A 16,942-nucleotide genomic window follows, 5' to 3' on the forward strand; every position below is an offset into this window, starting at 1 on the left:
CAAAAGGTCGACATGAGGTTTTTTTTATGTTTTTTTGGTGTCGTTTTCTTCGTAGAGTGACCGGGAACCCCAAGGGTTAGGATATTTCTGCTTCTGCTGATTATTTTTACTACGAGTTATTTATTTATTTATAGTGCACACATATGCCAGAGCCCTCTGCAAAGAATATTTCAGTCATTCACATCAGTCCCGGCCCCAGTGGAGCTTAAAACCTATATGGCCTATCACGTGGACGGGATCCGGTCTGAAGATCGACACTGTCTAGGTCGACAATGTTTAGGTCGACCACTATAGGTCGACAGTCACTAGGTCGACATGGATGGAAGGTCGACAGGGTTTCTAGGTCGACATGTGCTAGGTCGACAGGTCTGAAGGTCGACATGAGTTTTTCACTTTTTTTTTATTTTTTCATACTTAACGATCCACGTGGACTACGATTGGAACGGTAATCTGTGCCGAGCGAAGCGAAGGCACCATGCCCGAAGCATGGCGAGCGAAGCAAGCCATGCGAGGGGACGCGGTGCACTAATTTGGGATCCCGGTCACTCTACGAAGAAAACGACACCAAAAAATAAATAAATCCTCATGTCGACCTTTAGACCTGTCGACCTAGCACATGTCGACCTAGAAACCCTGTTGACCTTCCATCCATGTCGACATAGTGACTGTCGACCTATAGTGGTCGACCTAAACATTGTCGATTTGATGAACCACACCCCACGTGGACACACATATACATTATGGCTAGGTTTTTTTTTGTCAGAAACCAACCAGTATTTTTTTGCTTTCTTTTTTGTGCCAGGAGGAGGAAATCCACGCAAACTCCACACATATAGGGGCATATTTTAAATTACACATGCGCAGCAGCCGGCGGTGACTGACGGCTGAACTGGGCGGGCGCATGTTAGTATGCACAACACACTGCCCGATCCAGCTATAGATATATCTGCAGATTCATTGATCGGCAGATATATCTACGGGCAGTACGGATGGTGTAATGGTTAGCACTACTGCCTCACAGCACTGAGATTATGTGTTAGATTCCCACTATGGCTCTCTAACAGTGTGGAGTTTGTATGTTCTCCCCGTACTTGAATGGTTTTCCTCCGGGTACTCCGGCTTCCTCCCACAATCCAAAAGTATACTGGTAGGTTAATTGAATCGTAACAAAATTAACCCTAGCGTAAATGTGTGTACATGTGGTAGGGAATATAGATTGTAAGCTCCACTGGGGCAGAGACTGATGTGAATGGCTAAATATTTTCTGTTAAGCGCTGCGGAATATGTGTGCGCTATATAAATAACTGGTAATAATATCTACAAGTGTGCACCCAGCTTATGTCCCATTCAATGGTTCTGTAATGGTCCCAACATCCAGGTTATAAATTCTAATAACTGCAGTCAGTTCTGGGATGTAATCCATCAAGCTACAAGCATTCATGCACAAAACTAAGAGGTGAATTCAATTACCCGTGATCCCGTTTTTGCAGTAAATACCCAATTTTTTATAGGTAATTCAATTAACCCGTGTTTTTCCTGGCAGTTTTTGTACAAAAACACAGGGATCCAGGAACTTATCCCAAATCCATGTGTTTATCGCGATCGCAGCCGCAAAGAAACGGCAGTTATCTGGGATTTTGTTTCTCCTGCTTCCAAGCCGATGAAACAAATCCCCCGATAGTGTCAGCTATCGGGGGTAACTGAATTACCCCACATGGATTAAATTGGCCGTGTTAATTTGCCGCAGCTAATTGAATTCCCCCCTAACACATTTGTGAGTGATTCTTATATTCCATATCACTTCTTTCTTTCTGACCCCCACCAAATAAACGGAAAAGGAGACAAACAAAAGTGGCATGAGGCCATTCCTATGCTACCCAGTGCTTCCCTAGGCTGGAGCTTAGTTTGCAAACACTGATTGGTGTACAGAGATGGGAAAGTAGACAGGACATGGGAGTGTGTGGAACTTACGCAGAGCGTGCCACTCATCCTGGCGGATGGTCTTGGTGACATTGATTGGAAGGTTTGGTGGCAGAGAGGACGATGTGTAGTGATATCGAACCGGAATGCAGCGTATAACGATTCCTGAAATGGAAGATACATGTCAGAAACATAAAAGAACAAACATCTAGAGCAGCCACAAGACTTACCTCTATTTATTCTCTCCTCGCAGTGGTGGGGTTTCTCCGTGTAATGTACAATATTTTGTGATGAAGCAGTATGTACAGTGCGAAAGCCTTCAGTATTTATTCTAGTTTATGATGTACAGTACAATTTGCTTCCAAATGTCAGTATCTCTACAGGATTAGTATCTGTGATCCAGATGGAGATGTAAGCGTTTGGGCTGTGATCTGCTGAGTGTTCCTACTGGGGGCGCTCTTAAGCCAGTTACAAACTGGAACGATATCTACACCAAAATGCCACTTTGGTGCCATATATCGTTTACATCACGCAGTGTGTACCCAGAACTGCGCACTCCCACAGTCACATGCGACAGGCGCTTAGTTTGATGTGCTGCACATCCAACCAAGCGCTAGCGTCCTGTGTTATGTTAATGAAGAATGGAACATGGTCGTTCGGTCCTTCATTAACATCGCCCCAGTGTGTATGGGCATTCTGGGCTGACGGGGATTCACGCCAGTGTGTACCCAGCCTTACAGTAACCTACGTCTGTATCATAATAATAATATTATTGTTTTGTTGCTCAGCTCCGGCCCCGATCTGCCCATTCTGATCGCACTGTAGGAGTAAGTCCTGGGCTACACACAGACTGCACACACTGGTAAAAACCATTCACTGGTGAGTGAGGTGCAAACGGATTTGCATCTGTCTGCTGACTGGGGAGTGTTAGCTGCTCGGCGCACACATGCGATTGCACACTTGCACGGCGAATATACACTCCCCTTGGGCGTCAACTATCTGATCGCAGGACAACAATTTTATCAGCCTAGCAATCAGGTCTGAATTAGGCCTAGAGTTAGATTTGGGTGGGTTATATTGTTTCTGTGCAGGGTAAATACTGACTGATTTATTTTTACACTGCAATTTAGATTTCAGTTTGAACACACCCCATCAAAATCTAACTCTCTCTGCACATGTTACATCTCCCCCCCCCCCCTGCAGTGCAGCATGATTTTGACCATTAGTGTGCTTTTTTGGTTTGCTAACAAAACTGAATAAACTGCAGGCAATAATTATTCTGTCATACTTCCAGAATTATGACGTCCTACTTCTGGGGCTTACAAATTGACACTTAAATTACACACGCTTAGGTTTAACTAGATCAACCAGACTGGTTAATCTAGACACATATGTATTTCACATGCTACATACTAAGGTGCATGTTGCATGCCTACAGTTAACACTTTACAGTATGCATGTAACTTAATGCTGCCTGTCTAGGCTGTATACATAAGTCATGCCATGCTGCATTGCGATTAAATGAGATTCCGCTTCTGTGCAGCTTACACCTGAAATAACGGCCATGCAGCATGTGTTCCAGATATCTCTGCTGAACGGCTGAACTGGCAACCATTCATGAATATTCTGAACCCAAGCCTGAAACATTTCAGCACCACGGGAGACCCGGCTCTGCCCTGTCTGGAGTACAGCCAACATCTCTCTGCCTGATGTGTGTGTTCCTTCCAAATAGCTATTCTTACTGTGACTTCTGGAAACAGCAGTGCCATCTTACATCACCGACCAAGCTAAAGGAAATACTGACCCTAAGCTTCAACAATGTAACTTGCTGACTTCATCCTACAACAGTCATCTAAATATTTAATCAGACCGCAGAAAAAAAATGCATTCGTCTCCAGATGGGTCATTAGCCAAACTTCAGGCAATCTTATTAAAGGGAAATTTCCCCACAAATAATACATAGTTCCATCACCTTTAAGAAATGTTTTTTTTTTAATGTTACCTGGTAACGGTGGACCAGTGGAGAGGTTTTCAATAGTAACCAATCAGTATTTATCAAGTACATTGTGGCAAAATGGGACATTTCCTTGCATCCAGCAATGTAAGACTTATATGTAATGTTTAAATGTCTAATGTAATGGAGTCTGTGATACAACATGTATGCCAGCGTGCCCTCAAGTGAACTCATAGCTACACAGATATGGGAGTAGAGGACACTTGATGTATAGTGCGGAGTCAGAGGTTAGTTTATATCCCTTACCTTATCTAAGAAGCTATAAACTATAGTTAGAGGAAACATCACAGGAAAGCCAGGCCAGGTCAAGAAACCTAACCTCTTGAAACTTAAAAAAAGACAGCTGTTGAAAAAGTACATCTGGTTTCTCACTGCCCAGGTACACAGCATTGAGAGAGTTAAGGAAAGAGAGGGGGGCTGCAGCTGTGAGGAGGCTATATCTGCCTCCTCTCAAACATACTGTGTTGTTCAATCTGATGGAAGTGACTGCCAATGCCTGCATGGATGTCTACTTTCGTGTGAAGCTTCCTCACACAGGACTTAGTGCACTACGTAAGAGTAATTAGGTTCTGATTTTCTTTATTCTCTTTGTGTTTATTGAGACTGCTAGTAACCTGTATATCTTTTCAAAAACTCCTTATATTCTTTGTAATTTTTTAATCCTTGTAAACCCGAAGATATTTCTTAATTATAATAAAAATATAATTTTACTGCTGACTGCTGTGTTCTTGACCCCTACACCAAGCGAAGTCCATGTTACCTATTTTTTCATGAGATATTGAGATTTGTGGTTACAGAAAAAGCTAAATATGCCTGCAACGTCTGTAGTACATTGAAAAGTCTTTGCTTGTGGCGGCGTTAATTCACACGGCACTGGTGCAACTCTTGGATTGGTGTATCCGGAGAGTGGGTCGGCCGGGGTCTGTGACATACATTCTATAAAATGATAGGTAGCAGCTGAATGGTTGCCATGGGCAACTTCTCCACTGCTTACATCCCCTAAATGCAATAGATGCAAACTCTTCCTAACTATAAGCAAGAATTTTATATCTCTCTCATTATATATACCTATATCTACTGTATATATATCTATATATATATCTACTGTATATATATATATATATATATATATATATATATATATATATATATATACACTGCTCAAAAAAATAAAGGGAACACAAACAACACAATGTAACTCCAAGTCAATCACACTTCTGTGAAATCAAACTGTCCACTTAGGAAGCAACACTGATTGACAATCAATTTCACATGCTGTTGTGCAAATGGAATAGACAACAGGTGGAAATTATAGGCAATTAGCAAGACACCGCCAATAAAGGAGTTGTTCTGCAGGTGGTGACCACAGACCACTTCTCAGCTCCTATGCTTTCTGGCTGATGTTTTGGTCACTTTTGAAAGCTGGCGGTGCTTTCACTCTAGTGGTAGCATGAGACGGAGTCTACAACCCACACAAGTGGCTCAGGTAGTGCAGCTCATCCAGGATGGCACCTCAATGCGAGCTGTAGCAAGGTTTGCTGTGTCTGTCAGCGTAGTGTCCAGAGCATTGAGGCGCTACCAGGAGACAGGTCAGTACATCAGGAGATGTGGAGGCCGTCGTAGGAGGGCAACAACCCAGCAGCAGGACCGCTACCTCCGCCTTTGTGCACAGAGGAACAGGAGGAGCACTGCCAGAGCCCTGCAAAATGACCTCCAGCAAGCCACAAATGTGCATGTGTCTACTCAAATTATCAGAAACAGACTCCATGAGGGTGGTATGAGGGCCCGACGTCCACAGGTGGGGGTTGTGCTTACAGCCCAACACCGTGCAGGACGTTTGGCATTTGCCAGAGAACACCAAGATTGGCAAATTCACCACTGGCGCCCTGTGCTCTTCACAGATGAAAGCAGGTTCTCACTGAGCACATGTGACAGACGTGACAGAGTCTGGAGACGCCAAGGAGAACGTTCTGCTGCCTGCAACATCCTCCAGCATGACCGGTTTGGCAGTGGGTCAGTAATAGTGTGGGGTGGCATTTCTTTGGGGGGCCGCACAGCCCTCCATGTGCTCGCCAGAGGTAGCCTGACTGCCATTAGGTACCGAGATGAGATCCTCAGACCCCTTGTGAGACCATATGCTGGTGCGGTTGGCCCTGGGTTCCTCCTAATGCAAGACAATGGTAGACCTCATGTGGCTGGAGTGTGTCAGAAGTTCCTGCAAGACGAAGGCATGGATGCTATGGACTGGCCCGCCCGTTCCCCAGACCTGAATCCAATTGAGCACATCTGGGACATCATGTCTCGCTCCATGCACCACAGACTATCCAGGAGTTGGCGGATGCTTTAGTCCAGGTCTGGGAAGAGACCCCTTTAGGAGACCATCCGCCACCTCATCAGGAGCATGCCAGGCGTTGTAGGGAGGTCATAAAGGCACGTGGAGGCCACACACACTACTGAGCCTCATTTTGACTTGTGTTAAGGACATTACATCAAAGTTGGATCAGCCTGTAGTGTGTTTTTCCACTTTAATTTTGAGTGTGACTCCAAATCCAGACCTCCATGGGTGCAACATCCATGTATTTGTCCAGCAGAGGCAGCTATTACTCCTGTCCCGTATCTTCCTATAAATTATGTCCATCTAGAACCCCAACCCTATTAAACTTTAATACAGTGATTTTGAGACACATCCAACAATTCCATCTATGGGGGTAATTCAGACCTGATCGTAGCAGCAAATTTGTTAGCATGTGCACTGCAGGTGTGGCAGATATAACATTTGCAGAGAGAGATTTGGGTGGGTTATTTTGTTTCTGTGCAGAGTAAATACTGCCTGCTTTATCTTTACACTGCAAATTAGATTTCAGTTTGAACACACCCCACCCAAATCTAACTCTCTCTGCACATGTTATATCTGCCCCCCCCCCCACCATTGTATTGCACATGGGGGGTGATTCCGAGTTGTTCGCTCGCTAGCTGCTTTTAGCAGCATTGCACACGCTATGCTGCCGCCCTCTGGGAGTGTATCTTAGCTTAGCAGAATTGCGAACGAAAGATTAGCAGAATTGCAAATAGAAAATTTTTAGCAGTTTCTGAGTAGCTCGAGACTTACTCACAAATAGCGATCAGTTCAGTCAGTTTCGTTCCTGGTTTGACGTCATACACACGCCCAGCGTTCGGTCAGCCACTCCCCCGTTTCTCCAGACACTCCCACGTTTTTCCCTGGCACGCCTGCGTTTTTCCGCACACTCACAGAAAATGGCCAGTTTCCGCCCAGAAACACCCACTTCCTGTCAATCACACTACGATCACTTCAACGATGAAAAATCTTCGTTCGGGCGTGAGTAAATCTACTAAGTTTTGTGTTAAAGTACTAACCGCATGCGCACTGCGTACCATGCGCATGCGCATTTTTGCCTTAATCGCTCCGTTGCGAAAATCGGCAACGAGCGAACAACTCGGAATGACCCCCATGGTTTTGCCCAATTGCTAACAAATTTGCTGCTATGATCAGCTCTGAATTACCCCCTACATACTTTAAAAAAAAAAAAAACAATAAGCCTGTTATCTACACCAGGGAAGGGGAACCTTTGGCCCTCCAGCTGTTGTTGAACTACACATCCCAGCATGCCTTGCAACAGTTTTAGCATGGCCAAGTAGCAAAATTGTAGCAGAGCATGCTGGTATGTGTAGTTTAACAACAGCTGGAGGGCCAAAGGTTCCCCATCCCTGATCTACACAGAGAGTGTCAACAAAAAGTAGTTTCCCAAAGAACTGGTCTGCATTGGAACATTGACATGGTTCAAAATGTCGATATGTGCGATGTCGACACCCTCAAACTGTCGACAGGTACACAATGTTGCGTGTGAAATGTCGGCAGTTTCAGGATGCCGACGGTTAGGGTCAGGTTGCCTTTCTGGGCCTTTGGCACGCCCAGGGTTCTGATTTTAATATCACAGTTGGGGGATCTGCCTCAACAGTGTAATAAAAGGAATTGTAACTTATAAGCATGCCTCCCAACTGTGGTCAAGACAATCCCACTTAGCTGACCACCAAAGGGGCGGGGCTTACACAAAGTGGGCGGATTTGGGTGGTGATTGGGAATCCCAGGGAGGGACTTATTTTGCACCAGTTTCCCATGTCTAAGTGTCAGAAGGAACGCTTACTGGTCAGGTGCCACCAAGGCTCATATTGTCATTTAGGGTAGGCCACTATGTATAAACACCATGTGTTCTGGTGCAGCATTGAATGCAAATCAGCTGTAGCTGATACCACATTACGTGCACGGAAATTAATGTGCATACTCGCGAACATGCACAGTTGCATCAGACACTTATTGTGTGCTCGGTTTGCTACTCATCATCAATGTGGCCTTGTACCAGCCTATACTTGGTGCAAATGACATGCCTGGAGCATTTACACTTCTGCCCAACTCTGCAAAACCTGTAGTTGCATCCACAAATACGCTTTCCTCTGTCGTAAGCAATGTGTATGACTTGGCATGGCGCAAATTTGTGTACACTTGGTTCCAGAGCATGCACAATGAAAAACACGTTCAACACAACATCAGGCCCCAAATGCTCATCAAATGCAATGTTGTGTAACTGTGGATCCACCGTGTGCCGTGACGTCTGTCGGGGTGCACATGGTGTTACAAAGTAAGATGGCGATGTTTATGGGAGCAGACGCAGAGGGCGGAGTGAAGGCATCACTTGCTAGTTATGGAGAAGGTGCTCCGGAGCACCAGCTTGTGGGGAGCAACACTGGTGAAATTACTACTGTAGTGTGGTTCAGGTTGCTGGCAGCTGGCGTAATATCTCCAGTCACTAGTTCATCAATAAGCTCTTCACTTCCACTGTGTCTCCTCGTCCCAACCAGACCTTCGGATCCCTCTCCTGTAAACGACCGCGATGTGTAGCCCAATAGCTGAATATGGAGCTACATGTCAGGGCCACATTTGCAATCCAGACCTTGGTAAATATCATATTCTAGCGGCTCCCTAGAAACTTATGGGGGCTGCTTTTGCAACCGAAAAATGGAGAAACAGATATCAGCCCCCTAGGCATAATTTGGTTTTGTGGTTATCCATCCCAAACATCTGTGGGGGATTTGCTACAAAGTTGGTTTGGTACATATGCCAAAGTGCAGTATCATATAATGTGACTTTAAGGGATAAAAAAATTATGATAATAATAATAATACATAGGTAGGGAGACTTTCATGTACACGGTCGAGTCACTTTATTATGACCACCTCCTACATTTGACGTCGGCAGCACGTAGCCCATGAAGTACGTCACATGTCGTGTGCTGGCTTGGTGTCATGGGTAAAAGGGGCGATTTATCCAAGTTGCAAAAAGGAATGATTATCGTCTTTCGGGCCAAGGGTGGCGGTATTTCTGACACAGCGTAGCTTGTGAACTGTTGGCGTGCTGCTGTGGTGAAGATGTATTGTGACTGGACAATGGCACCATTGCGAATAACCGACGTGGAAACTGCGGAGCACCACATTCCATTGATGTGAGAGGTGAATATCAGCTACGAAGGTGCGTGAGGGACAACCAACGAGCTGCAGTGGAGCAGCTCACCGTCAGAATGAACCTGGGGGCTACGAGACGTGTCTAAAATAACAGTTCAGCCCATCTAGCTGCTGTCCATGCTGCACACGCCGGTTACTCCGGCTATTAGCTGAGGGTCATAATAATGTGACTCGACTGTGTATTTGTTAGTAATATATATTAGAAAACAAAACTAATTTAAAAGGAAAACATTAGATAATTTTAATTGCACAAACCAGCTGCACAGAAGACCCAGACTAAACCGCTCTCGTCCTAGAAATCGATGAAGGATCTCTGATTGAATATATCCACCTGTGCTCCTGTGTCACATTGCTGGTAAGAGCTTTTGGAACAGGTGTGGGGATCAATGCTCTGAACTGCTCCCCAGGGTATTCTGTACTCTATTTGCAGGGTCAGCTCTTTAACAAGACTGCACAAAGCAAAGCGGAGACAAAGTGGGCGGGAGAGTCAGAAAGTGAGCCTGGATTCCGGACCACGGGGGAGGGGGCTTTAAAAATGACGCTGATTTAATAAGCCTCTGATTAGGCAAAGGGTGAAACACCTGTTCTTTGTTTTCTGGCAGAAATTAGTGTACGTGCTTAATCATGGGATGTAATCCTAATGACGACACCACTGATCTCTGAATTTGTAGAATGTCAACATGTAAAATGTCGGAGAGTTAGAGTTAGGCTATGGGAGGGTTAGAAAAACTCACCGCCAGCAGCACCGCAAGATCTGCCGGAAGTCACCCATGGAAGCCTCCGTACCAGGAAGGTCACCAGTAGACCAGCAGGGATGTTCAACATTCTAATATCCACGGTTAATAAGTGTCGGCATTACAACCGTGTTGACATTATGTCAAAATGTACCGCACCCCTTAATTATAAGTGTGTCTTTAAATGTGTTCTAAAATGGCATTAAGAAGAATGTGATGTACAGATGAAACAGGGAAAAAATTTGGCATCCTTACAAATTATATTTATCCCACAACCTGAGTAAAGGGACAGTCGTTAGAGGATTATGTGGGATTAAAGGCTCTGTTCATTGGTAGGAAATCTACGCGGGTATATATTTGATTGCTTCAGTGAACACAATGATGAATCTGCTTCTAAAAGAATTAACTAAAATATATTGTTTAAACAAAGCATTATTAAACACAGAAATAACACAGAAAATGGATAGCGGCAGCTAAATAGCACAAACGTACAGGATCGCATGTGTCGGTAATAATCATCTGACCAAATCTTGCCTAGGGCATCAGATTGATCAGGGCCAGCTCTGAGTAAAATATCCAGCAATTAGATTCAGGATTTCTACTGTATAACTGGTATACCTGTCTATAAACAAATCTGTGCATGGAATATTCATTTTAAACTGGCTACATTACTGGAACCCCCTATTGTACCGTGATCTGCCGCTGCATGATAGTTTGTCCTCTGAAGTTTACAGACCAGCAAATGGCTTGCTCCAGGTAGCGTCTATTTCAGTACGTCTCAATAAAAGGTAACTGCAAATGACTGCTATTTTCTATTCAATTTCCAAACTTCTTCAAAACTTAATAATAATAATAATAATAATAATAATAATGTGGCAAGACAGCTATTTTTAAAAACAATATATTCTTGTGTTTATAGGTTACTTTGGGCTATTAGTAGACCCAGAGGCTTAGCGAGAACTTTGTGGGCCCCAAATCAACATTTTGAAGGGGCTCCTGTCTCAATGCTTCTAGAGAGAAACATGCCCCATAGTAGTGCCCTAGTTCATGTCATGTCACATTGTAGGGCTGCCAGTACGCATTATGTAACACAGTACAATTCACATTATGCCACATTACAAAGATCATATTATGTCACACTATAGTGCCTCCACTTCATATTATGCCACACTATAGTGCCTCCACTTCATATCATGCCACACTATAGTGCCTCCACTTCATATTATGCCACACTATAGTGCTTCCACTTCATATTATGCCACACTATAGTGCCTCCACTTTATATTATGCCACACTATAGTGCCTCCACTTCATATTATGCCACACTATAGTGCATCCACTTCATATTATGCCACTCTATAGTGCCTCCACTTCATATCATGCCACACTATAGTGCCTCCACTTCATATTATGCCACACTATAGTGCCTCCACTTCATATTATGCCACACTATAGTGCCTCCACTTCATATTATGCCACACTATAGTGCCTCCACTTCATATTATGCAACACTATAGTGCCTCCACTTCATATTATGCCACACTATAGTGCCTCCACTTCATATTATGTCACACTATAGTGCCTCCACTTCATATAATGCCACACTATAGTGCCTCCACTTCATATCATGCCACACTATAGTGCCTCCACTTCATATTATGCCACACTATAGTGCCTCCACTTCATATTATGCCACACTATAGTGCCTCCACTTTATATTATGCCACACTATAGTGCCTCCACTTCATATTATGCCACACTATAGTGCCTCCACTTCATATTATGCCACACTATAGTGCCTCCACTTCATATTATGCCACACTATAGTGCCTCCACTTCATAGTATGCCACATTACAGTGCCCCCAGTTCATATTATGCCACACTATAGTGCCTCCACTTCATATTATGCCACACTATAGTGCCTCCACTTCATATTATGCCACACTATAGTGCCTCCACTTCATATTATGCCACACTATAGTGCCTCCACTTCATATTATGCCACATTACAGTGCCCCCAGTTCATATTATGCCACACTATAGTGCCTGATAATATGAAACATTATAATGTCCTCCAGCTCATTTTATGCCATATTACAATAAGCAGGTTCAGAAGCATATCTAGATATATCATAGGTCACAAGGCAAAAGTTTGTAAGGGCCCCTGTGTACCACCCAATGGTGACAAATGTATATAACACATGTAACTGTGACAGGGAAGGTGGGCCCCACTCAGCTCTGGGCCCCATAGCGGCTGCACTCCCTGCACCTATAGTAGCTACACCCCTTGTATATAACACATGTAACTGTGACAAGGAAGGTGTCCCCTCTCAGCTCTGGGCCCATAACAGCTGCACTCCCTGCACCTATAGTAGCTACACCCCTTGTATATAACACATGTAACTGTGACAGGTAAGGTGGCCCCACTCAGCTCTGGGCCCCATAGCAGCTGCTCTTCCTGCACCTATGGTAGCTACGCCCCTGTATATAAGACATGTGACATGGAAAGTGGCCCCTCTCAGCTCTGGGCCCCATAGCAGCTGCACTCCCTGCACCTATGGTAGCTACGCCCTTGTATATAACACATGTAACTGTGAGAGGGAAGGTGTCCCCTCTCAGCTCTGAGCTCCATAACAGCTGCACTCCCTGCACTTATGGTAGCTACACCCTTGTATATAACACATGTAACTGTGACAGGTAAGGTGGCCCCACTCAGCTCTGGGCCCCATAGCAGCTGCACTCCCTGCACCTCTAATATGTACTTAATACTAATATGTATTAATAGGGAGATGTTTCAAACCTCTGTGAGAGATAACATAGAGAGGCTGCTTACAGCATTATGTATAGAAATAAATGTAGCCCAAAACGTACAGAAATGGTCCTGCTAACATGATGTAAGCATCCACCTTATGAATAGGGGACAGGGCTCCATGAGGTTAATATGCAGTGATCTGGAAAAATGCACGTGCACCTGAATCCGGTGTTCACGTATTGACAGCCATATACATAACCCACTTCCAAGCCTCTGTGGAGTTTTGTGTTCACGCTGCGAATGCTTGCAGTTCACATTCAGCAACCATGGACAGCGCTGGGCAGCAGTACAGCCTAGTGCCAGAGGCAGTCCCCCCCCCCCCCCCTCAGCAGTATGCTGCAGTTCATCCTGTGATAATCTACCACTGCTAAATAAATGGTGAATTCATTTGCACTGTCAAAACAATGCACTTCTTCAGACAAGAGGCGACACGAGGAGAGATGCAATTAAAGTTGAAAGTGATTAAATAATATGTTTATAAAGCAGCCATTCTGCAGAGAGCCTCTTACTGTACCCCTGCAGTAATGTTCGCTGTGGAGTTAACCCTGATCCCCCTTAATCGGTTTTGTAAACCGCTTTAAGGTTAACATAGAATCAGAATAGTAAGAGTGATTTATTTATACAGCGCATAATAAGAGAGAGGCTCTATCACCTACATTCCTGCAGTCGTCTTCCCACTGTTTACTGTCTCTGATCTCACATGGCGCGGTGACAAAAATATCAGCCGCTACTGGGTAATTTTAGAGTACTCAGTGATTAGCTCATTATCTAACCATTGCCTCTTAATGATAGTTGTATTTACTGTAGTGTGAAAAAAATGGTGCATGTTCCTCTCTCTGGTCCTAATCTGCATCATTCTCAGTGTGTCTGCTTCTCCTAAAATAACGGCTCATTAAAGTGGCAGAGAAATGTATGTCACTCTGTGAATGTGTCACTGTGATAGCGGGCTGTGCTGGCTTCCGGTTGCCTTCCATAGAAATATGAGTGGATGATAAGGCTGGAGGTGGAATAAGGAGTTGGTGGTACTGGAATATAACAGTTGTCAGCTCTCAAAAATAGTGGATTCACTTGTAGTATGGGCATAACCTAATATATATATATATATACATATACACTCCAGGCTGTGCTCTCTTCACCCCTACTTTGGGAATTTATCAACCGATAATCTTTATAACACATATATACAGAATAGCAGTATAGTAAAGTCCAACAGAATATACAGACATTAGTCAAGCATTATGTGTATATATATATGTATATATATATATATATATATATATATATATATATATATATATATATATATATATATATATGCGCACTCACATATACATATATACACAAACACAATTTATACTGTAATTGTTTATGATGCACTGATGTACAATGCAGACACAATGATTATTCCTTCAGTGAGTGGATTTCTCAGGAGACCCTCTTCAAAAACAACAATTTACATTTGCCATGTTAGGCCCTATTACATCAGGCCTGCCATCCATCTCCCGTGCCCATTAATTCCTCATTAATAGCCCTGCACACATTACAAGCCCCAGTGACAGCTCCTCCCCTCCATTATTGTAACACAATAACCCACCTTAGTATACCCTAATATTATGATTGCAGTACACACATACATATTTCTCCATCCCATTATTATTATTCACCCCCTCCCCCTCTATAGGTGTTATTAGCCATGAGCTACCTATGCCACCAGCCCTGTACAGTACAACACAGTCACAGCCTGAGCCAAACACTACATGTGTCCCATTATGGCCACAGGACCAGGTTAGATAGATTGTATCACTGATCAGCCCTGACCTGTGCCATATTGTAGCCTCAGCCCTAGCCTTGTGCTGTTTTTGGAGATCCTCTGCTATCGTACCCCACACCCCAATACAGTCAGACCAGGGAGGCAGGGAATAGGTACCCCAATACTGCCATGCCAGGGAACAGGTGATAGGTACCCCAATATTGCCATGCCAGGGAACAGGTGATAGGTACCCCAATACAGTCAGACCAGGGAGGCAGGGAATAGGTATCATAATGTTGTCAGACTGGGGTGGGGGTATGCGGGTGATATGTACCCCAAAACTGTAAGACCAGGGGGGGGGGGCAGGGAATAGGTACCCCATTACAGTCAGACCAGGGAGGCAGGGAATAGGTATCATAATGTTGTCAGACTGGGGTGGGGGTATGCGGGTGATATGTACCCCAAAACTGTAAGACCAGAGGGGGTGGGGGGGGCGGGCAGGGAATAGGTACCCCAATAATGTAAGACCATGCAGGTGATAGGCACCCTAATATTAGGGGGAGAGGGAGATAGGTACCCCAATATTTCCAGCGGGTAGGTGCCCCAGTATTGGCAGGGGGTAGAAGTTAGGTACCCCAATATTGTTGCATGATAAACCCCCCCCCCCCTATCCTTGACCAGGATTCTGTGCTAGACCCTCCCTCCCCCATTACCTTTTAATATCAGATCCTCCGTGTCCTTGTCGAATCCCTCCCGGTGGCATTTCCTCCAGAGCCCGGAGACGGTGGAGTTGAAGCGGCGGCTGCACTGTGAATCCACAGCCAGGTAAGGGCGTGGGGCGGGGGCATCCCGGGCCGCGGTGGGTCGCTCCTCTACGCGGCTCACCGGCGGGTCCCCCACTCTGGAGATGAAGCGGACTCCCCTGGGCAGCAGCGGCGGTTCCCCCCCGCGGGCGGCCCTGCTCCGGAGCTGCCCCCCACGGAGAGGCAGCTGCTGGCCTGGGGTGTACATGTAGCCGGGGTCGTTCCGTTTGCCCCCCGGTTTCCTGCAGCGGTCCCGGTGCCTCCGCGCGTCCGTCTCGTACCAGTGATCGGTGCACAGAGCCACGGCCAGGAGGGCGAGGGCGGCCAGGGCGAGGCACAGACCGGCACCGGCCAGCAGCCTCATAGCGGGAGCACCGGGGAGGGGGGGGTCACACCCCGGGCGCCGCTCTCAGCATCAGCCGCAGATCCGCTGCTCTCTCTGGATGGGGAGAAATGAGAGAGGCCGGGAGGGAGGGAGGAGACTGACAGCTGATTATACCCCTGTATTCCCCGGGAGGGGGCGCTGTGTGTGCACCTCTGCCTGGCCGCACAGCTACCTGGCTGCTGTCCTCAGCACCACCGTGCACCGGTAATCCTCCCAGCAGCCTGGTGCTCACAGTATACAGCCCTGTGCTTACATGCATCCTATCTATCTATCTATCTATCTATCTATCTATCTATCTATCTATCTATCTATCTATCTATCTATCTATCTATCTAATACAGCCCTGTGCTCACATACATCCTATCTATCTATCTATCTATCTATCTATCTATTTTATACAGCCCTGTGCTCACATGCATCCTGTAATCTCTATATACTGTTGTATACAGCCCTGTGCTCACATGCATCCTCTGATCTCTATATATTACAGCCCTGTGCTCACATGCATCCTATCTATCTATCTATCTATCTATCTATCTATCTATCTATCTATCTATCTATCTATCTATCTATCTATTTTATACAGCCCTGTGCTCACATGCATCCTGTAATCTCTATATACTGTTGTATACAGCCCTGTGCTCACATGCATCCTCTGATCTCTATATATTACAGCCCTGTGCTCACATGCATCCTATCTATCTATCTATCTATCTATCTATCTATCTATCTATCTATCTATCCTGTGCTCACATGCATCCTCTAATCTCTATATAGTATACAGGCCTGTGGTCACATGCATCCTCTAATCTCTATATAGCATACAGCCCTGTGCTCACATGCATTCTCTAATCTCTATATTGTATACAGCCCTGTGCTCACATGCATCCTCTAATCTCTATATAGTATATAGCCCTGTGCTCATATGCATCCTCTAATCTCTATATAGTATACAGGCCTGTGGGCACATGCATCCTCTAATCTCTAT

The 16,942-nt window shown here is 45.1% G+C and overlaps 1 protein-coding gene across 1 annotated transcript in view; it reads right to left on the bottom strand.

Annotated features, from left to right (window-relative positions):
- The window catches only part of LOC134968953 (transmembrane protein 178B), a 36,136-nt gene extending 19,998 nt beyond the window's left edge, over positions 1 to 16,138 (bottom strand). Inside the window, exons 1-2 of the mRNA XM_063944589.1 lie at positions 15,480 to 16,138; positions 1,972 to 2,085 (exon numbers count right to left, since the gene is read on the bottom strand). Of these exons, the coding sequence (XP_063800659.1) occupies positions 1,972 to 2,085; positions 15,480 to 15,933 (568 nt within the window). The 5' untranslated portion in view covers positions 15,934 to 16,138. The remainder of the gene's footprint in view (positions 1 to 1,971; positions 2,086 to 15,479) is intronic.
- Positions 16,139 to 16,942: the final 804 nt, after the last annotated feature.

The sequence above is a fragment of the Pseudophryne corroboree genome, chromosome 11 (genome assembly GCF_028390025.1).
Source record: "Pseudophryne corroboree isolate aPseCor3 chromosome 11, aPseCor3.hap2, whole genome shotgun sequence".
Lineage (NCBI taxonomy): Eukaryota > Metazoa > Chordata > Amphibia > Anura > Myobatrachidae > Pseudophryne > Pseudophryne corroboree.